Below are 22,198 nucleotides of genomic sequence, written 5' to 3' on the forward strand. Positions count from 1 at the left end.
ACTTTTTATTTATACAACATTAATTGCATTTTGAAAAATGGCCCTATTCAGTCATTAAAAATGCTCATGAGAATAGTTAGGAATACAAAAATAATCTATATTCACAACTTTGCTTTGTATACATGCTGTGCAGCCATGAACCTTACTGTATGTTTTGGGACCACTAAATATTGTTAGAGCTTCTGGCCTAAGACTCAAAGGAGATTATATTAGTATCTAAGGAAAAAACTACCTGGCCAGTGTCCACTGTAAACTTTAGCTACAGGCTTTTACTTTTCAAAGGCGAAAGGTTTTCCCAGTATTCACAGTTGATTGAGCGCCTTGAAATGGGTGGTGCCCCCCACACAGCAGGTTGCTAAGTGCCTCGGACGGTACAGATGCAGAATGTTCATCAGATACTCTTCTTTTCTTTTAAATATTGATTTTCAGCACGCAACTTTTCTGTCTCCTGGTAATTTTTAAAAAAAAAAAAGAGAAAAAAAAGTTAGGCTCTAGTTCTTACAAGAAGAGTTATTCTTGGCATTCATTAAATTTATATTTCAAATTAAAACCACAAGTTTTAGCATTGGCCAGGTAGGTAGCTCAGTTGGTAAGAGCACTGTCCCAATATGCCATGGTTGTGGAAGGCTGCGGGTTTAACACCTGGTCAGGGCGCTTACAAGAATCAACCAATGAATGCACGAATAAGTGGAACAACAGATCAATGGATTTTTTTCTTTCTCTTCTCCTCTCTAAAAATCAATCAATTAAAAAATAATAAAACTATAATTTTTAAATCTGTAAACTACTTAACATTAAACAAAAACCTGATGCATATGAAAACTGAATTATCCTTAGAATAGCAGTGACTGAATTGTTTTGAACTCAAGAAGTTCCCTAAAGAAAGCAGTTAAGCCTGACCAGGCGGTGGCGCAGTGGATAGAGCATCAGACTGAGACCTGGAGCACCCAGGTTCGAAACCCCGAGGTCATCAGCTTGAGAGCGGGACCACAGACATACCCCATGGTCACTGGCGTGAGCCCAAGATGGCTGCCTTGAGCAAGGGGTCACTCGCTCTGCTGGAGCCCTGTGGTCCAGGCACATATGAGAAATCAATCAATGAACAGTAAGGAGCTTCAATGAAGAACTGATGCTTCTCATCTCTTTCCCTTCCTGTCTGTTTGTCCCTATCTGTCCCTCTCTCTGACACTCTGTCACAAAAAATAAAGAAGAAAGCAGTTAAGAGGTTCAATAATTAAATTCAATTTTAAATAATCATTTACCGGCAGAGTGAGTCTATTCAGAATAATGTTCCGAGTTTACCTCGGTGAGGCGGATATTGTCCTTCTTCAGCCGCACCACATAGTGAATCTTCTGATTTGGGTTTTGGTGTCCGACCAACTTTCCATTTTCCTCAGCAAGATACTCCACCTGCTTCCTCAACATTTCTATCTCCTGCAGATAACCAATCCAAGGAGGAGAAAATGAGCTGCTCTTAATTTTCTTTTCAAAAAGTAGCCTGTTTCCTCCCTTCTGAGAGCACAGGGAGAGACCGAGCCGGCCCCAGCTCCGTGACCCACATTCCTGCGTGTGCTCCAGCCAAGTAGGGGCCATAGCACACCCGCCAGACACGAGTCTTACTCTTACTGCTTCTGCTACTTCACACGCCCTAAGTACAGTAAAAAAAAAAAAATACAAACGCACCTGGAATGCCCTCTCCTTTTCTTCATATAATTCTTCCAGCTTTGACCTCAGTTGTTCCTTTTCTTGGAATGCTTTAGACTCCAAAGTTCTGGTCCGTTCGACTTCCTGAGTCATTCTGAAGTAGTCTTCCTCCTTGTTCTCGAGGGCATGCTGGGCTGCTTCCAGGCTGCAACAGTAAAGATCCCTTTTCAGCACTCCAAGAAACAGTTACAAAACAGCACTCAAATTAGACATTTTTCCAGGGAGCACAGAGTGCTGATTGGAAAGTATGGCTAGTCACTGGCCCTCCCTCTGACAGCCAGGAGATGGCCAGGCTGCATGTACTCTTTTTTTTGTGGTTGTTTCAAGACTTTCTTTCCTTTCTTTTTTCAAATTAAGTGAGAAGCAGGGAAGCAGAGACAGACTCCCACGTGTATCCTGACACGGATCCACCTACAAGCCCCGTACCAGGCGATGCTCTGCCCATCTGGGGCCACTGCTCTGTTGCTTGGCAACTGAGGTATTTTAGCAACTGAAGCAAGGCCATGGAGCCATCCTCAGTGCCCATGGCCGACTTGCTCAAACCGTTTGAAACATGGCTGTGGGGGGAAAGAGAGGAAGGGTGGCCTTCCACACCCTGGGCCAATGCTCTACCACTGAGCCAACCAAAACTCATTTTGGCAAAATCCTCAAACCACCTTTTAAATTATAAAAATTTAGAACAGAAACTTAGATTCAGCCCAAGTGGAGCAAACATAATTTATGTATTATGACAACAGCATGGTTTCTTCAGTGCCCTATACCTAAGCGTAATTGTTTCTGATTTCAAAATCTGGTTCTCAGACAGTGGGACACTAGTCATTTCTTCAAAGATGTGCTATTTAGAATTTATATATTTTATATAACTATCAATTGAAAAGAAACATAAGGAAAAAGGCCACTATAGAATTATATAGAATTTCACTGATTTTATGAAACTGTCGGAATCCTATCAGCGTCTCAAAGGAAACAAATGCTTTTTGTTTTACAATGCACATGGAAGAGAATGCTGGTTATTTAAATGATGTAATACAGAGACCCCACCACTTATGGCCAACTAATCTCTAGGCCAGTGTTATAGACCACATTCTTAGAGCCGTAAGAATACAACAAACTTACACAAATTACTTTCAATTTGTATATTTTCACTGCTAATTTATATGACAGAGTAATCAATAAAAATTTTTCCAGCAACCTTGGGCTCAAGCCAGCGAGCCTGTGTTCAAGCTGGATGAGCCCATGCTCAAGATGGTGACTTCAGGGTTTTGAACCTGGGACCTGTGTCCCAGATCAACACTCTATCCACTGTGCCACCATCAGTCAGGTAATTGAGAGAGATAGAAGGAGAGAGAGAGAGAGAGAGAGAGAGAGAGAGAGAGAGAGAGAGAGAAAGAAAGAAAGAGAGAGGGAGACAGAGGGGAAGAAACAGAGAGAGAAATGTCAACTCATGGTGCATTTAGTTGTCCACTTATTGATTGCTTCACACATGCCCTGACCCGGGACAGAACCAGGGACCTCGTTGCATGGGGACAATGCTTTCTTTATTCTGTGTGACCGAGCCAGGGCTCAAAATCCTTTTAGAAGCCATAACAAGTGAAAATGTTTCAGGACCTCTGTTCCTGATGAGGAATAGATATTCAGAGAGAACAATATTTTTCTAATGTTGTATTATTTACCTGTTAATACCACACAGCTTATTTTGAATGTGATTAGAAAAATACAGTATATCTTGTTCATCAAGGAACGAGGCGATTTATAAGATTACATAAATTAGCATTAAAAGTTGTGAACAATGTAAACCATGTCTACAGAAGGGAAGGGAAGGGAAGCAGCAGAAGAAACCGAGTGCTAAGCCAGGTCGCAGGGCCCGGAGGCTCTCGGGCAGAGGGGCGAGCGAAAAGGGAAGCCTGGTCACTCCGGCGTTCTCAGCCCATCAGTTTCTCCAGGGAAGCTCGGCCGTTCCTGGTAATTACGTCTTTAAGATCACTTTTAGAATGGCTTCATGTGAGAAACGCTTTTAGCAGGTGGTATTTAGGAAAACAATTTTGTAAACATCTATCATGTTCACATACTACTTCGGAAGGAAAGCGGTCACTTACCTTGTGGATATAACGAGCATTTCTTCCCTCAGAGAAGAATAAAGAAAAAAGGGCAACAAGAACTTGAATTACAAAACAGCGCACTTACTCTGCTTTCATTCTCAGCACTTCTTCTAACAACTTATTCTATAGGATTTAAAAAAAAGGAAGAAAAATATGGCTTAAGTTCTTAACATTGCTTAAAGAAAAGCCCAGAAAGTAACCAGTCCGCTCTCCCTCACGATACCAGACCCTTTCCTACAATCCCAGCTACACACACTGAAAGGGGGAACCCATTTCTGAGACTTCATGTACTGTGCCCCCTGAGGCCTCAAACGGGCACTCGATCCTTGCTTCTAAACAGATGGTCAGCTGTGTGGCTGTGCCGCTCGGCGGCTCACTACCATCTAGGCATCAAGACAAAATTCTCTCTTAATGCTCAGCTCTGTCTAATACTGACGGCGAATATCAAACAGTAGGAATACAGAAAAGACAGAAATTTCAATATTAAATGGTTTCTAAAATATATAACCTTAAACGCTAACTATAAAAGCACTTCTATAAAATGATGTATTACAGAAGTGTACACCTTAAACCTATGCTATTAACCAATGTCACCCCAATAAATTCAATAAATAAAATACTTTAAGAAATCATACTTTAGCAAGTCTTTCTTTCATAAGCTCTTCTTGTTCATTCTTCAGCTGCTGCTTGTCGTGGTGGTTCTGCTCACTGCACAGATTAGGGAGGGGGACAGGGAAAGACCGTCAAGTACATCCACGTATCAATTTCATATCTATTATATGCAACAATGCCAACTGGGCAAAGGAAAGCCACTCAATGGTGATAAAATCCAGTTAGCAGACTTGACAAATGTGACCTGCACACAGGGATGACATACGGCGCCCCCTCAAAACGCAGGATTCCTCCCATACAAAAGAGAGGTGACAAAGCGGAGAAATCTAATCAAAGTTTCATTGAAAGTAAAATAAAGCAGAAACTCAGTCAAGAATGGTACCAGCTGAAGATCAAATGTGAGCCAAAGGGACCAGGGGGAGGGCAGCACAGGGGTCTGGTGGGACAGCGATCAGTTGGGAGGGGGCAGGTTCCCCTGGCTGGCCTGGCCCGCAGAGCTCAGTGCCCCCTTTTGGTCGGATTTCACAGCTGACAACACTGGCTTACCATGGACACTGACAGGAAGGGATTCCCTGAGTACCAGGCAAAAATCTTTACACAAAGAAATTTCTGCATGAAAGAAGTCCTTATATAAAGAAAATTATATTCTGGGTGATACATGTGAGTTTGATAATCTGAGTCCACCTCTGAGCCTGACCAGGTCAGGATAATAAACTGAGTTTCCGTGAGCAGCCACTGGACCAAAGAGACACGCCATAGGAGAATCTGCTTGAACATCAGAAGCCTCTCTAGGTATCTCTCTCACTAATGAGTATAAAACAAGCAAAAAGATCATTTCTTGAAGAAATGCAGAAGACACAGTAACTCCTTTCACTGAATGAAATCTGGCAGCCTAGACAAAAGGGTCCTGACCCCTTCATAGAAAACCACCCGAAATCACTGGGGACGATGTATTCTGTTTGCTCTAATCGACGTGGGTGAACTGTCACGAACCAGACAAAAGATACCGCAGGCTTTGGGAGCCTTGTGGCCTCTGTTGGAGCCGTCATGCAAAGTACAATAACATTGAAAGGAAAGGCTGTGACTGTTCTTCAATAAAGCTCTCTTCACCAAACAGGCTGTAGGCTACATTTAACCCTCACTACAGTTTTTCTTCCTTATTCTTTTTAAATTAAAAAATATTTCATTTTATTGATCAGGAGAAAGAAGGAGGAGGGAGAAACATCAATTCATTGTTCCACTCATCTATGCATTCACTGGTTGATAGATGTGCACTGACCAGGATCAAACTCACAACCTTGGTGTATTGGGACGACACACCCAGTTTCCCCCTTATTAATACAGTATTTGTCTCCCTTGTCAACCCCTGAGCCAGCCACTCTCCTCGGGCTGCCCGGGGAAGCACAGGAAGAGGAGCACAGGGCAGACAAGACTCGGAAGAAAGAACGATGGGAGGTGCAGACAGCTCCTTCACACGCGAAGGTGAGAAAGGCCACCATCCGCCAGAGAGGCTCAGGGCTCAGCAAGGGTGGCGCAAGAGAGCTGCTGCTTCAGAGATGGGTCCCTGCATAACCAGCGATGAGGTTCCCTGAACAGAGGATGGATTCCAACCCCGACCCGCCACCTCCACTGCAGCAGCCCCAGCCCCAGCCCCAGCCCCAGCCCCAGCGAACGTTGCTGCGGTGTCAAAATTCCTTGAAATGGCGCTGGTTTGGAAGCTGCAGCTAGAAGTTAGTGAGGCCGGGGATGTGGGCCTGCCGCACTGCCGGGCTCCCGGCTGTGTCTTCCTCGGCCCTTTCAGCCCCGCTGCCGGCTGTGGCCCGCTCAGCAGCTCAGAGATCCCCTGGCAGAGAAGGGTGGAGACACATCGGGCGCAGATGTGGGGCAGGCTATAGCTTCCTCTGCCCCGAACCTTTCATAAAGTTCTCTATGGTTCTTGAAAAAGGAGCATGAGACTATGAAGTACAGTATTTCTAACCGTGGTTTTATAAATGATCTGGAAACACTGTTTCACATGCTCAAATTAACTTTTTTTAAAAAGTTTATTGCTTGCATAGATTCAACTGAACCATCAAATATATCTCCCTCTCCCCGCACCCCAGTGTTCCCTTTGATACCCCTTTGTCCCCTCCCCTCCCAGACCATCCCTACTTCCCTCCAGATTTGCTGTCCTGCCCTGTCTGTTATGTATACATTTCACTAATCCCTCTCCCCTCTCTGATCCCATCCTTTCTTCCCCTTTCCCTCTGGTCCCTTTGACCCCGCCTCTGCCTCTATTCCGTTCCTTACTTCACATTGTTCATTAGATTCCTCATGAGTGGGGTCGTATATTTTTCTATGCCTGGCTTATTTCACTTAGCATAATAGTCTCCATCCAGATCCACCCGTTCTCACAAAAGGTAAGATTTCATTTCTTTCATGGCGGTGTACTACTCCACTTTGTATATGTATATTTTTTTAATCCAGTTGTCCACTGACTAAAAACTTGGGCTGTTTCCAGATCTTGGCTATTGTAAACAATGCTGCAATAAACATGGATATGCATATCTTCTTATGAATCAGTGATTTGGTACACTTAGGATATATTCATAAAAGTGGGATGGCTGGGTCACACGACAGATCCATTTTTAATTTGATGAAACTTCATAGTTTTCCACAGTGGCTGCACCAGTCTGCATTCCCACCAGCAGTGAAGGAGGGTTCCCTTTTCTCCACATCCTCACCAGCACTTATTGTGTGCTGATTTGTTAAAGAACGCCATTCCGACAGGTATGAGGTGGTACCTTGTTTAATTTGCACTTCTGATATTTAGTGATGTTGAACATTTTTTCATCTGTCTATTGGCTATTTGTATGTCCTCTTTGGAGAAGTGCCTATTCATTTCTTTTGCCCATTTTTTGATTGGATTTCCTTCCTGGTGTTCAGTTTTACAACTTCTTTATAAATTTTCGTTATTAACCCCTTATCAGATGTATTGTTGAACATGTTCTCCCATTGTGTGGTTTCTTTTTATTTTGTTCTTATTATCTTTAGCTGTGCAAAATCTTTTTAGTTTGATATAGTCCCATTTGTTCATCCTGGCCCTTATTTCACTTGCCCTTGGACATAAATCAGCGAATACATTGCTGTGAGAGATGTCGGTGAGCTTACTGCCTATGTTCTCTTCCAAGATGTTTATGGCTTCACAGCTTACATTTAAGTCTTCTATCCATTTTGAGTTTATTTCTGTGAATGGTGTAAGTTGGTGGTCTAGTTTAATTTTTTTTGCAGGTAGCTGTCCAATTTTCCCAACACCATTTGTTAAAGAGACTGTCTTTACTCCAGTGTATACTCTTACCTCCTCTGTCAAGTATCAATTGACCACAGAGGCGTGGGTTTATTTCTGGGTTCTCTGTTCTGTTCCATTGATCTATATGCCTGTTCTTACACCAGTACCAAGCTGTTTTGAGTACAATGGCCTTGTAGTGTAACTTGATATTAGGGAGTGTAATACCACCCACTTTATTCTTTTTCAAGATTGCTGAGGCTATTTGTGTTTTTTTTGGTTGCGTATAAATATTTGGAATATTTGTTCTATATCTTTGAAATATGCCATTGGTATTTTAATCGGTATTGCATTGAATTTATAGATTGCTTTGGGTAGTATAGACATTTTATTATTACTTTTTTTTTTTCCTGCAGTTGGAAACAGGGAGGCAGTCAGACAGACTCCCGCATGTGCCTGACCGGGATCCACCCGGCATGCCCACCAGGGGGAGATGCTCTGCCTATCTGGGGCGTTGCTCTGCTGCAACCAGAGCCATTCCAGCGCCTGAGGCAGAGGCCATAGAGCTGTCCTCAGTGCCTGGGCCAACCTTGCTCCAATGGAGCCCTGGCTGCGGGAGGGGAAGAGAGAGGCAGAGAGGAAGGAGAGGGAGAGGGGTGGAGAAGCAAATGGGCGCTTCCCTTGTGTGCCCTGGCTAGAAATCGAACCCGGGACTCCTGCATGCCAGGCCAACGCTCTACCACTGAGCAAACCGGCCAGGGCCAGTATAGACATTTTAAATGTTTATTTTTCCTACCCATGAACACAGTATATGCTTCCACTTGTTTGTATCTTCCTTGATTTCTTTTATCATTGTTTTATAATTTCCTGAGTACAGATCTTTAACTTCCCTGGTTAAATTGACTCTTAGGTACCTTATTTTTTGTTGTTGCAATAGTGAAGGGGATTGTTTTCTTAATTTCTCTTTAATACAGTTCATTGTTAGTGTATAAAAATGCTACTGACTTCTGAATACTGATTTTATATCCTGGCACCTTTCTGAATTCATTTATCAAGTCCAGTACTTATTTGACTGAGACTTTAGGGTTTTCTACATTCAGTATCATGTTATCGGCAAATGATAGGGTTACTTCTTTTCCAATTTGGATGCCTTTTATTTCTTCTTGTCTAACTGTTATGGCTGACTTCCAGAACTATGTTGAATAAGAGTGGTGAAAGAGGGCATCCCTACCTTGTTCCTGATCTTAAGGGGATTGCTTTTAATTTCTGCCCATGGAGTATGATGTTGGCTGTGGGTCTGTCATAGATGGCCTTTATCATGTTGAGGTATGTTCCCTATAGTCTCACTTTACTGAGAGTTTTGATCACAAATGGGCGCTGGATTTTATCAAGTGATTTTTCTGCATCTATTGATATTATCATGTAACTTTTATCCTTTCTTTTGTTTATGTGATGAATTACATTAATTGATTTGTGAATATGGTACCAGCCGTGCCTTCCCAGAATAAATCCCACCTGATCATGATATATGATTTTTATAATGTACTGCTGGATCCGGTTTGCTAATATTTTGACAATTTTAGCATCTAAGTTCATTAGGGATATTGGCCTATAGATTTCTTTCTTTTTAGTGTCTTTGCCTGGTTTTTTTTTTTTTTTTTTTTTTTTTTTCATTTTTCTGAAGCTGGAAACAGGGAGAGACAGTCAGACAGACTCCCGCATGCGCCCGACCGGGATCCACCCGGCACGCTCTGCCCACCAGGGGGCGATGCTCTGCCCATCCTGGGCGTCACCATGTTGCAACCAGAGCCACTCTAGCGCCTGAGGCAGAGGCCACAGAGCCATCCCCAGCGCCCGGGCCATCTTTGCTCCAATGGAGCCTTGGCTGCGGGAGGGGAAGAGAGAGACAGAGAGGAAAGCGCGGCAGAGGGGTGGAGAAGCAAATGGGCGCTTCTCCTGTGTGCCCTGGCCGGGAATGAAACCCGGGTCTTCCGCACGCTAGGCCGACGCTCTACCGCTGAGCCAACCGGCCAGGGCTTTGCCTGGTTTTTAATGAGGATTATGCTCGCCTCATTAAAAGGAGCTTAGAAGTCTTCCCTCATGAATTTTTTGAAATTGCTTGAGGATAGGAGTTAGTTCTTACTTGAATATTTGGTAAAATTCACCTGTGAAGCCATCTGGCCCAGAACTTTTGTTTGTTGGGGGATTTTTGATAACTGTTTCAATCTCATTTGTTGTAATTGGTCTGTTTAGGTTTTCTGATTCTTCCACATTGATTTTTGAAAGATTGTATGTTTCAAGGAATTTGTCCATTTCATCTAGGTTGTCTAATTTTTTTGGCATACACTTCGTCATAGTATTTTCTTACAATCCTTTTTATTTCTGCTGTGTCGGTTGTTACTTCTCCACTCTCATTTCTAATTTTGAGTCCTCTCTTTTTTTCTTGGTGAGTCTCGTTAAAAGTTCATTAATCTACCTTTTCAAAGAACCAGTTCTTGGTTTCATCTTCTGTATTTCTTTTAAGCCTCTATATTTATTTCCGCTCTGATCTTTATTTTCTTCGTTCTACTTCCTCTGGGCTTTACTTGCTGTTCTTTTTTTTTTTTTTTCTTCATTTTTCTGAAGCTGGAAACAGGGAGAGACAGTCAGACAGAATCCTGCATGCGCCCGACCGGGATCCACCCGGCACGCCCACCATGGGGCGATGCTCTGCCCATCCTGGGCGTCGCCATATTGCGACCAGAGCCACTCTAGCGCCTGGGGCAGAGGCCACAGAGCCATCCCCAGCGCCCGGGCCATCTTTGCTCCAATGGAGCCTTGGCTGCGGGAGGGGAAGAGAGAGACAGAGAGGAAAGTGCGGCGGAGGGGTGGAGAAGCAAATGGGCGCTTCTCCTGTGTGCCCTGGCCGGAAATCGAACCCGGGTCCTCCGCACGCTAGGCCGACGCTCTACCGCTGAGCCAACCGGCCAGGGCTACTTGCTGTTCTTTTTCTAGTTCTTTTATATGCAGGGTTAAGTTGTTTATTTGAGCTTTTTCGTTCTTCTTAAGATATGCCTATAGTGCTATGAACTTCCTTCTCAGGACTGCTTTAGCTGTGTCCCATAAATTTTGAGTTGCTGTATGTTCATTTTCATTTGTTTCAAGGAACTTTTTGATTTCTTCCTTGATCTCATTAATAGCCCATTTGTTTTTTAATAACATGCTATTTAGTCTCCAAGTGTGTATGTTTTTCACTTTTTGGAGTGAATTTCTAATTTCATACCATTATGATCAGAGAAGATGTTTGGAATGATTTCGATCTTCTTAAATTTATTGAGACTCGTTTTGTGTCCTAACATGTGGTCTACGCTAGAGATTGTACCATGAGCACTTGAAAAGAATGTATATTCTTCTGCTTTAGGTTGAAAGGTTCTGAAGATATCTTAAATCCAGTTATCTATTGTGTCATTTTTTTTAAAGTAAATTAGAGCATCTTTTTTTAAAAATTTTATTTATTTATTTATTCATTTTAGAGAGGAGACAGAGTTAGAGTGAGAGGGGGGGGGGAGGAGCAGGAAGCATCAATTCCCATATATGCCTTGACCAGGCAAGCCCAGGGTTTTGAACCGGTGCCCTCAGCATTCCAGGTCAACACTTTATCCACTGTGCCACCACAGGTCAGGCCTTTATTGTGTCATTTAAGGCTGCTGTTTCTTTGTTAATTTTTTTGTCTTGAGGATCTATACATTGATATTAGTGGGTTATTAAAAACCCATTATTATAGTATTGCTGTTGATCTTGCCCTTTATGTCGGTCAAAATCTATTTATATTCAGGTGCTCCTATATTAGGCACATGCATATTTATAATGGTTATATCTTCCTGTTGGATTGCTCCCTTTATCATGTTGTGATCTTCTGTATCCCTTACTATAGCCTTTGTTTTTAAAGTCTATTTTGTCAGATATAAGTATTGCTACTCCAGCCTTTTTTCCCCTTTATTTGCATGAAATACTTTTTTCCATTCCTTCACTCTCAGTCTATGTGTATCTTTTGTTTTGAGGTGAGTCTGTTGTAGGCAGCATATGAATGGGTCCTGTTTTCTTATCCATTCAGCTACCCTATGTCTTTTGATTGGGAGCATTTAATCCATGTACATTTAAGGTTATTGATATGTTGATGCTTATTGCCATTTTATTCTTTAAATCTACAGTCCTCTTTCTCTAGATATTTTTTTTCTTTCATTGCTCTGTTTACAGCAGGCTCCTTAACATTTCTTGCAACACTGGTTTGGTTGTAATGAATGCCTTCAGAATTTTTTTTGTTTTTGGACTGGGAAGCAATTTATTTCTCTTCAATTTTAAAACAATATTCTTGCTGGATAAAGAAGTCTTGGTTGTAGGCTCTTGTTTTGCATTACTTTGAATATTCTTGCATTCCCTTCTGGCTTTTAGTATTTCTGTTGAAAAGTCAGATGTCATCCTTATGGGGGCTCCTCTGTAGGTAATTGAACGCTTTTCTCTTGCAGCTTTTAGTATTTTATCTCTTAATTTTGGTATTTTAATTATGATGTGTCTTGATGTAGGCATCTTTGGGTTCCTCTTTAATGGGATACTCTGTGCTTCTTGAACTTGAGTAACTTTTTCCTTCATTAATTTAGGGAAGTTATCAGTTAGAATTTCTTCAATCATATTCTCTATCCCTTGTTCTTTCTTTTCTCCTTCAGTAACCCCTATGTTGCAGATGTTGTTTCTCTTCGTGTTGTCACAGAGCTCTCTTAGAGTTTCCTCAGATTTTTTGAGCCTCTTTTCCTTTTGCTGCTCTGCTTCCGTGCTTTTGTTTATCTTGTCCTCTACATCAGTGGTCCCAACTCCGGGCCGCGGACCGGTACTGGTCTGTGGGCCATTTGGTGCCGGTCCGCAGAGAAAGAATAAATAACTTACATTATTTATTTATATTTGAGTCTGAACGATGTTTTATTTTTTAAAAATGACCAGATTCCCTCTGTTACATCGTCTAAGACTCACTATTGACGCTTGTCTCGGTCATGTGATACATTTATCCATCCCACCTTAAGGCTGGTCCATGAAAGTATTTTCTGACATTCAACTGGTCTGTGGCCCAAAAAAGGTTGGGGACCACTGCTCTAAATCACTGATTTGATCCTCTGCTACATCCAGCCTGCGTTAATTCCTTCTAGTGTAGTCTTCATTTCTGATATTGTATTTGTCATTTGATTCTTGCATATGGTAATTTGGTTACTTCCATGTCATTCAGTTCTTTTTCTGGGGATTTCTCTTGTTGATTCATTTGGGTTGCATTTCTTTGTATTCCCACTTTTTTCTGTGTATAGAACTCCTCCTTTGGGTGTGCTGTTTGAATAGCTAGCTGAGTCTAGGGTTTAAGATTTCTGATTCCAGCTATCAACTATGTTGGTTTTTGATGTTCTTGGGTTGGCACTATCCCTTGTTTGTAATTTGCTGTGGGCTACTTGTCATCAGTTACTACTCTTTTTGCTGTTTGTGTGGGTGGTTTCTGTGTCTGGGTAGTGTGGGAAGGCCCACCTTTCTATAAGGATCAGCTTCCTCCTGCTTCGAGCCATCAGCAGCTCCGGACAAGCTGCAAGCTCTGAAAGACTTGCTTTCACTATTCAGCTGTTCCAGCTCTTCTTGCAGCTGCCTCTTCTTTCCAGAGTCCTCTGTTGAAAGACTGTAGTGTGGGCCCAACTGGCCTCATCAAACATACCCCTGCACAGATTGCAAACTTGTTGGGTTAGGCAGCTGAGGTTGAGACTATGATGTGAGTGGGACCCCCTAGTTCAGGGGTCTCTTGGGCTGTAGCTCAGTACAGGGAATGTGACTCATGCTCCAGGGCCTAATCACTCAGCCTCTGCTGGATACCCGAATTTTATTTTTGCCCAAGGTGAGCATCAGGAAAGTCCTAATTCCTCTGATTTTCACTCTGCTGCCTCTAATTGCTGGCTACTTGCTGGGCCCTGCAGGGAACTCCAGGGATTAATGGGGGGCAGTTGGCGTGGCTTGCTCTTTGGTCCCAGTTGTCACACTATCCAGACTTTGTTTTTTTTACATCTTAGTAGTATTGCCACAGGAGGGCGGTGGGTGTGGCCTGAGTTCCAGAGGTGTTTCAGAAGTGGTGCCTGCCTGCTGGGGTCTCCAGGAACAGGTCGAGTTCTCAGCACTGGATGGAGGAGGTGTAGCTTGGGTCTCACCGGAAACCTGAGTCTCTGACCTGCCCCCTGCTTCACCTTTCTGAACAAGCCTTTCCCCAGACTGGTGCGGGACAAAGGGACCACTCATCCCCTGTATATGTCCACTTTAGCCCTGGAGAATGATGCAAAGCACGTGTTCCCATCACCGTGTCTCTCCCTATTCCTCCAACTTTATACTTTCCTCATACAACTCCAGTCCTATTAGCAATCTCGCCCCCAGAGCCCCAGGAAAGTGGACTCGGGTGAGATTTTCTGCATGGGCCCTTTAAGTCTGAATCTGCCTCTCCGAAATCTGTCTCCCCTCCACCCCCCAGACAGAACCCCTGCTCTTTTCACCACTCAATGTTGTCTGTTTGCACCTTCCAGTTACTGGGGCTCCAGGCAGGGGCTACGGACCTGGGGCTGCGGTCCCCCACCTCTCAGGGTCTCTTTCCCCGTAGTGAAAGCCCTTCTGAGCACTCTGCCACCCCTCTCTCCTGGGAGCAAGTTAGCCCCACCATGTCTCCGCACTTCATACCAGACTCGGTGTGGCTTTTCCTGTGATTCTTGGTTATAGAGGAGTCCTCTTTGTTTCATCTGAAGTTGGTTTTTCATGATGGTTGTTCTTAAATTAAGTTGTAATCCAATCTGGTCCTGGGAAGTGGCTATTGTAACGTCTGCCTACTCTGTGGCCATCTTGGAATCTCCAAACTAACTCTTGATAAAAGACGGTGCAGCGAGTACAATGTTTCTCTTTGACATGAGGGACGTAGGGACGCGGTGCACTGGGGCCGCCCTGCACTGGAATCTCCCTCAGCGCAGCGGAACCCCTAAAAGAGGTCCCTGCAGAAAGGAGCGTCTGATGCGCAATGACACCTTAAGACCGTTTAGGAAAGCACGCGTTGCTTAACTAAGGGGACATATTCTGAGAAATGTGTCGTTAGGTGCTTTTGTCACTCTGTGAACATCACAGAGCAATCTTACACAAGCCAAGGTGGTACAGACAACTGCACACCTAGATTAGATGACATGGCCTAATGCTACTAGCCTGTATAGTATATTGCTGCCCTAAACAACACAGGATGAAATGCAATCAAGAGAAATGGTAAACATGGATGTATGAGCCTGCTGCCAATGACACGGCATGTTGTTTCATTAAATATTCTAAAATAACACTACTGACAGTTATTTGTTATCAAGTATTATGTACTATATTATATCACATATTATGTACCATGTTATCAAATATTATGTACTATAATTGATTGTGCTATACTCTTTAATTTTTTATTTGATTTTAGTGAGAGAGGAAGGGGAGGGCAAAAGGGAGTGGGGAAGAGAGAGAGAGAGAGGGAGGGAGGGAAAGAGTGAGAGAGAAACTTTAATGTGTTCCTGTATGTGCTCTGACTGGGGATTGAACCTGTAACATTTGCGAATCAGGAGCACGCTCCAACAAACTGAGCTACCCAGCCAAAGCCCCATTTTTTTGATTAAATAGAAGTAGACAGTTTGTTTCAAGTATTTCACATGTCTAGAATTCATGTTAATAGCTCTAGAACAGTGCAGTCTACTGAAATAGGCAAGATTATAGATGCCTTATTCTTCCACTTGAGAAACAACAATACCTTTATCAGACGTGATTCAAAAGCAAGGGGGGGAAAAGGTAAAACATACAAACAATAAAACAGCAATAAATATATATCAACAATTGAATCTAAAAATAAAATAAAGAAGAACAGAAACAGATTCATAGATACAGAGAACATTTTGAGGGCTGTCAGATGAGAGGGGTGTGGGAGACTACAAGTAGCAAAGCTCTTGTTGTTCCAGGCTTAGCTAAAGGCTAAGTTCTCACCCCCACTCCAGCATATTGGCATTGATGCTGGAGTAGATGAACTCATCCCAATCCCCCACCTCGCTTGCTTAAGTTGCTAAAAGCAATTTACATGCCCTTCCTCTCACCCCTTGTTTGTTCTGATGTTGGTTGATTTCAGTTATGCAGGTAGGAGGGTTTCGGCACTTGGGAGAATTCTTGATTTGCTTTGGAGATGTGTGACTTTGCATAAGAGACTTCCTTATTTGCATATGGCTATATAATAAAGCAACAGGGGCTGTTTTGCTCTGGCAAGCTAAAGGCATTTCAGAGGCCTCCCGATCCCATCCTTTTTCTCTTTAAGTTTACTTTCTTCATTCCGCATCATTCTCACTCAAGACCTGGAATTACTAGCTGCGCTGGATCGCCGCAGAGGGGGTTAGAGGATGGGTGGAAAAGGGGAAGGGATGAAGAAGTACAAACTGGCAGTTGCAGACTAGTCATGGGGATGTCAAGTCCAGCATAGAGAATAGAGTCAATAATATTCTAATACCTATGCATGGTATCAGATGGGTAGGAGATTTATCCAGATGACCACTTACTAAGTTATATAATGTCTAATCACTGGGTGTACACCTGAAACTAATATACTATTGTACATCAATGTAACTGAAAAATTAAAAATTATTTAAAACAAACAACAGCAAAGAGCAACTGATGGGAAACCAGTGTGTGCTCCAACCTCAGGAACTGACTCCCAGGCAGGCCAAGACTGAACCCGCAGAGCTGGGGGCTTCCTCACCTGTCGTCCTTCTGTCTTTGAATATCATCCAGCTGACTGTGCAGGAGCCAGTTTTTCTCTCTCAACTGCTCCGCTTCCAGGCGGAGGTTTTCCATTTCACTCAACTGCTCCTAATAACACAAAATCAGGGTGTGTCAGAAAACACATTGATAGTAGGCATTATTTTGCTCACCAAGACCATGACCGAGACAGGATTTCTCTTCTAACCTTCTCTGATGCACAGAACACTGCACTGAATGATGCTGGGTAAAACACTGACAGTGACCAGCTCTTGGGGGCCTGGAACTGTGATTCAGTCGCATATCCAATGTCTTAAACACAATCTCTGATCAGTATCAAAGGACTCATTAAAATTTCTTTATGAGAAAAGATGATAGTCTCTACCTTGGTAAATGTTCTATTTAATTCTATTTAATAGATTCTAACTTAAAACTTAATCGGATTTTAACTGTAAAGCACGAGCATATCCATCTAGAAGAAATATACTTGCCTGCAAGGAGTATCCTTTAAAAAAATTTTTTTTAAATGATTTTAAAAAGAGAAGTGAGGGATGCAGAAAGGAGAGAGAAAAACATTGATTTGTTGTTCAACTTAATTATGCATTCATTGGTTGATTCTTTTATGTGCCCTGACTGGGGATAAACATGCAACTTTGACATATTGGGACAAAGCTTTAAGCCAGTGGTAATCAACCTGGTCCCTACCGCCCACTAGTGGGAGTTCCAGCTTTCATGATGGGCGGTAGCAGAGCAACCAAAGTATAAACAAAAAGATAGATTTAATTCTGCCAAACACTGAAAATCCGACATAAAGTACTTGGTAATTATTATTTATATTATATGCTTTAACTTGCTATAACTATGCTCTATAAATTTTATAAAGTAAAGTTACTTCTCTACTTTATAAATCACCACTACTGTGAAACTGGTGGACAATTAGAAAATTTTACTACTAACAAGAGATACAAAAGTGGGAGGTACGTATAAAAAGGTTGACTAACCCTGCTTTAAGCAAATGAGCTCCCAGGCCAGGGCTAAAGAGTATATTGTTAGATTTCTTTTTACCTGTCTCTTATCTGATTTCTTTTAACCTGACCCAAATTATTCAGAGGCCCAAGATCCTGTCAATCTGGGTAACAGTCACATTCCTGAGATAGCAGCATACTGTGAGCTGCCCTATATAAAAAGGCCAGGAACGACCTCCCCCGAAAGCCAAAGCAGAAGAGCGATACTGTCTTCATATACTTTCCTCTCCTTGGCATCTGTAAGCTAATTCTGTTCCTCCATAGAAACATCCTGTACAGCAATGACCTTCCAGGCTATGAGCATGAGCGTAGTACCCTCCTGAGCACTGCCCCCCCCCACACCTCCCACCCCTCAATGCCACAATAAACACACTGTCCCCTCACACAAACACCATACCCCCTACTCCATGGGGAGAAAACACTAGAAGGAAATTGGAAACAATGGCAAACAAAAGTATTTTAAACTATCAGACAAAAACTACTGTCTACAATATACCAAATAGACTTCCAAAGCTCTCAATATTCACTCCCAACAAAAAAATGTATGAATGTGCAGTTCTGCCTTACCAATAAATAACATTTAAATAATTTAATGTGTTAAGACTGATATTCTATTGTTTTAATTTTTATTTTCCCTATTACTGTTGAAATCGAGCATTGTCACATATTTATTGGCCATTTCCGTTGCCTTCTCAGTGAATTGTTTGGTCTTAGTTTTCTCATTTTTAATTGGGCTGTGTTGACTTTTTTTCTTGGGTTGGTAATTTTTTATATAATGTTATATTAATTTGTTGTTATATATGTTGTAAAGCATTTTTTTTAGGTCAATAACATGCAATTTAATTTTCTTTATTATGTCTTTTATTGTACTGTAGTTTGTTAGTGTGAGAAAATTTTAATACTTTACTATCTTAACAATGCTGTTTACTCCCAAAGCTGTAAACATTCTAATTCATAGCTTCTGTATATCTAAGAATTGTTCCTAATCCGCCTGAAATATAATAGTTATGACAATCTATAAAACCTATTTCACTTGAAATGAATAGCAAATTGTCTTAACCATGTGTACTGAGTGGTTCATACCTACCTCACTAAACTAAACATGCTGCCATTCTCCTATACAGAATTCTCATCTGTGAATTTTTTTCTGTTCCATGAATTAGTTCATTTCTGGACCATTACCATATTTTTACTAAAGCTTCACACTATTTTTCAGTATTTGAGATGCTTCATTGATTTTCTTTTTCAAAGATATGTCTTCACTATTGTTATTCATTTTCCATTGCAGATGGAAATTTTAAAATCAGCTTATGAACTTCCAAGACATAGCCTGTTGGGGTTTTGCTGGAGTTTATGTAAAACTTACAGATTAATTCATTAAAAACAAACATGTCTTTTATACTAAGGCTTACAATCCAAGAAATAGTCTGTAGTCTCATTAATTCACATCTTCTAAACATTTCAGTGAAGCTTTATGCTTTTCTACATATAGGTTTTATACATCCTTGTTGGATTTATTCCCAGACATTCTATTGTTTATATTACTATTATAACTGGGGTTTTTCTCTATTTCATTATTTAATTTGTTATTGTTGGTGTAAAGGAAAGCTACTGGTAATTTTTGCTCTTATTCTATCTGTAAAACCTGTTGGATCCTCTTGTTGATTTGAATAAGTTTTGAAAGAAGATAATGTGAGTAAAGTAACTGAAAGGCCCAGGCTGGTAGGCTCAGTGGTAGAACATTGGTCTGGTGTGTAGATTTCCTGGGTTTGATTCCTGTTCAGGACACAGGAGAAGCACTCATCTGCTTCTCCACTCTTCCCTCTCTCCTTTCTCTCTCTTTCTTCCCCTCCCTCAGCCAAGGCTCCATGTCAGCCAAGTTGGCCCAGGTGCTGAGGATGGCCCCATGGCCTCTACCTCAGGTGCCAGATTGGCTCTGGTTGCAATGGAGCATCGCCCCCTAGTGGGGATGCCAGGTGGATCCTGGTCAGGGCATGCGGCAGTCTGTCTGACTGCCTCCCCACTTCTAAGTTCAAGAAAATATAAAAAAATATATAAATACAAAAAGAAAAAAGAAAAAGTTCAACAATCGAGAAATGGGATAGAGTTAGTTCATAGAAACAAAAAAATACAAGGTACTCAATCTCAATCCTAAATAAGAACTATACAAACTTAAAACAACGATGTAATAATAAGCTGTAGACATTAAAACAGCAATGGTCTAAAAGTGAGATGCGCTGCGTTGGCGTGGTTGGTGCAGTCTATACGATGGCAGCACCGTATAAAAGCAGAGGGGTAAGAAGACAGCGCTCAGCCGGGTTACAGACGCCGGAGAAGCTCTAGAACAGACAGGAACCGGCTGCACCAGCAGCCTCCCGAACAGCAGGCAAGTAGCCGGGGTCGGGGGGAGCACAAGACTTTTCTGTCTACCTGTATTCTGGGCCTTTTCAGTTATGTATCCTCGGTAACCATGGGAGATACTACTTATTTTAAAACATTAAATTTATTGGAAACAAGTACCCAGTTACCTTCATTCTGAGGATTTCGGCGTTTTTGATTTCTCTGTCTTCGTTTAGCTTTGTTACAAGGTGTTGCAGAGAAATCGTGGAGGCCCGTCCGACTTCTATCTCTTGTTCTTGTGTTTCCAGGAGTTTTGCCAAATGTGTTTGAAAGTGAGGTGGTGTTTGGGGGCTCTAAAATAAAATCAAATTTCATCCAGGTACCTGATTAAGTGATGCTATAAATTCATTTTAAATGTTTATGCCAAGCATATAGAAAATACTCGGGGTATTTAGCTTGTCATTCTAAATTTCGTCCAAATAAAATATAAAACACCAGAACCTTTTTCTCAAGTAAAAAGAAGAAAAGGTGTTAGTGAAAATATTTTTCTATAAAAAGGCAAAGGTATGGTCTTAGCAATTTCCAAACTTTTATCACTCAAAAAGCTTTATTCCTCCTGAAACACACTCTTTCTCTGAAAAGTACCTGGGGATACTCTGCAGCCGAATCCATCACGTGTTCTAGTTGCCTCATTTTGAAGTTATATTCATTCTTTTTCTGTTCTACTTCCTCTTTCTTTTGGTTTAACTGGGAAAATCAACAGATGTGAAGTGACAAGTTAGAAAAGAATATGGGACCCATGGTCCAGTTAGAACAGCCGATCTTCCCTAGGTATGTGGAAACAGGCTGTTAACATTTGGGGGGGATTTAATAATGTAAAAAGCCGTAACATATGAAAACAAACAACAAACCCACAGCAACTTTTATAGTAATAAATTATAAAATCTGGGACTGCCACTCATGTCTGTATACCTTAGCTCCAATTACAACCTTCCTTCTCCCTTTCTTTCACAAATTTAATTATACTTTGTTTTTAAGCTTCACAAATGATGAAAGGGACACTTGAGGAAAAATACAAAATATATAACAGCAGCAGCCAAAAAGGGTGAAAATCAGCCATCGCCTTTCACAGCAGTTAGAACTTGCTGGCACATGCCAAGGATTGGTGGTGGGCGGGAAGCCCCCGGGGCAGCCCCCCCCCCCCCCCCTCAGCTTACCTCGAGCTGAAGCTCCCGGATGAGGGTCTCCTTCCGGGTCAGCTCTTCCTGGGCAGACTGCAGGAGCCCCGAGTGCTTTCTTGAGGCCTCGGTGAGCAAGTTCAGCTGCTCAGTAACGTGAGCCAGGTCCTCACAGAGCATGTCCCTCTGCAAGGGCAATCCCCACAACGACAGAATTTCTTAATTCTGGTTCTCCCATCAGGATTTGCAAATCATTATTATAAGCGGTTTTTAAAAGGATAAAAAGATTTAAGGGAAAACATTTTTTTTTTTTGCTTGTGTGGCAATCCATTCCAAGATAAACCAAGCGGTTAATATTAGTAAATAGGCCCAGAGATAAATATTACAGTAAATTCATATAGGTATCCCAGCTGAGGGTTAATTGCACTCTAGTCTCCTCCCTTCCCTCTCCCCCGGGGTCAGTTACAGGAACTTACCGTGCTGTTAGCACAAATGCATGAAAATAAGTCAACTAGATGAAATATAACAATGTTACCCTTATCTATTAATGCCTAATAACCCTGGGGAAAATGGATCTAATTATGACATTCCTTTAAAAAACTCTCTTTATCCACCTCATTACACATATATACACACTGATAAGTAATAAAGCAAAACGAGAGTCGTGATCTGTTCACACTGACCTCTAGGTCTTCGGAGAGCTTTCGCAGCCTGAGGGTTTTTTCCAGATCCAGAATCTCCACTTCCTGTCTCTTAATCAACGCTTTGCTCTCTTCTTTTTCAGCTAGAGCAGAGTTGTATTTACACTGCGGAAGAAAAAGTTAGGAGACAAGAGTTTTCTGCTTTATTATCTGTATTTTTACATTTTTAATTAATTTTGAATTGATTGATTTTAGCAAGAGAGGAAGGGAAACAGACAGAGACGGGAACATCGATCTGTCCCTGTATGTATCCTGACTGGGGATCAAACCAGCCACCTCTGTGCTTCGGGAGGATGCTCTAACCAACTAAACCACCGGCCAGGGCTATTATCTGTATTTTTAGGTTAAAATAACTTAAGAATGAGTCTGAGTTTCAAGGTGATAACCAGATTAACACAAATTAATGCAGTAGCTAACTGTTGAATTAAGGAGCTGAAGAATAAATGCATGATGGCAAAAAGGAGTAAAACAGTCC

General features: G+C 41.9%; 1 protein-coding gene across 2 annotated transcripts in view; it reads right to left on the minus strand.

Moving 5' to 3' along the window:
- The window catches only part of KIF15 (kinesin family member 15), a 65,784-nt gene continuing 43,586 nt past the window's right edge, over positions 1-22,198 (minus strand). Inside the window, exons 26-35 of one of the 2 annotated variants that reach the window (XM_066351122.1) lie at positions 21,706-21,828; positions 21,062-21,208; positions 20,490-20,591; positions 20,033-20,197; positions 16,481-16,590; positions 4,439-4,511; positions 3,889-3,926; positions 1,684-1,849; positions 1,303-1,434; positions 1-448 (exon numbers count right to left, since the gene is read on the minus strand). In XM_066351122.1, the coding sequence (XP_066207219.1) occupies positions 392-448; positions 1,303-1,434; positions 1,684-1,849; positions 3,889-3,926; positions 4,439-4,511; positions 16,481-16,590; positions 20,033-20,197; positions 20,490-20,591; positions 21,062-21,208; positions 21,706-21,828 (1,113 nt within the window). In that variant the 3' untranslated portion in view covers positions 1-391. Of the gene's footprint in view, positions 449-1,262; positions 1,435-1,683; positions 1,850-3,888; positions 3,927-4,438; positions 4,512-16,480; positions 16,591-20,032; positions 20,198-20,489; positions 20,592-21,061; positions 21,209-21,705; positions 21,829-22,198 lie in introns of both variants that reach the window. The other variant, XM_066351123.1, reaches the window with a different exon arrangement.

The sequence above is a fragment of the Saccopteryx leptura genome, chromosome 10, assembly GCF_036850995.1.
Source record: "Saccopteryx leptura isolate mSacLep1 chromosome 10, mSacLep1_pri_phased_curated, whole genome shotgun sequence".
NCBI lineage: Eukaryota > Metazoa > Chordata > Mammalia > Chiroptera > Emballonuridae > Saccopteryx > Saccopteryx leptura.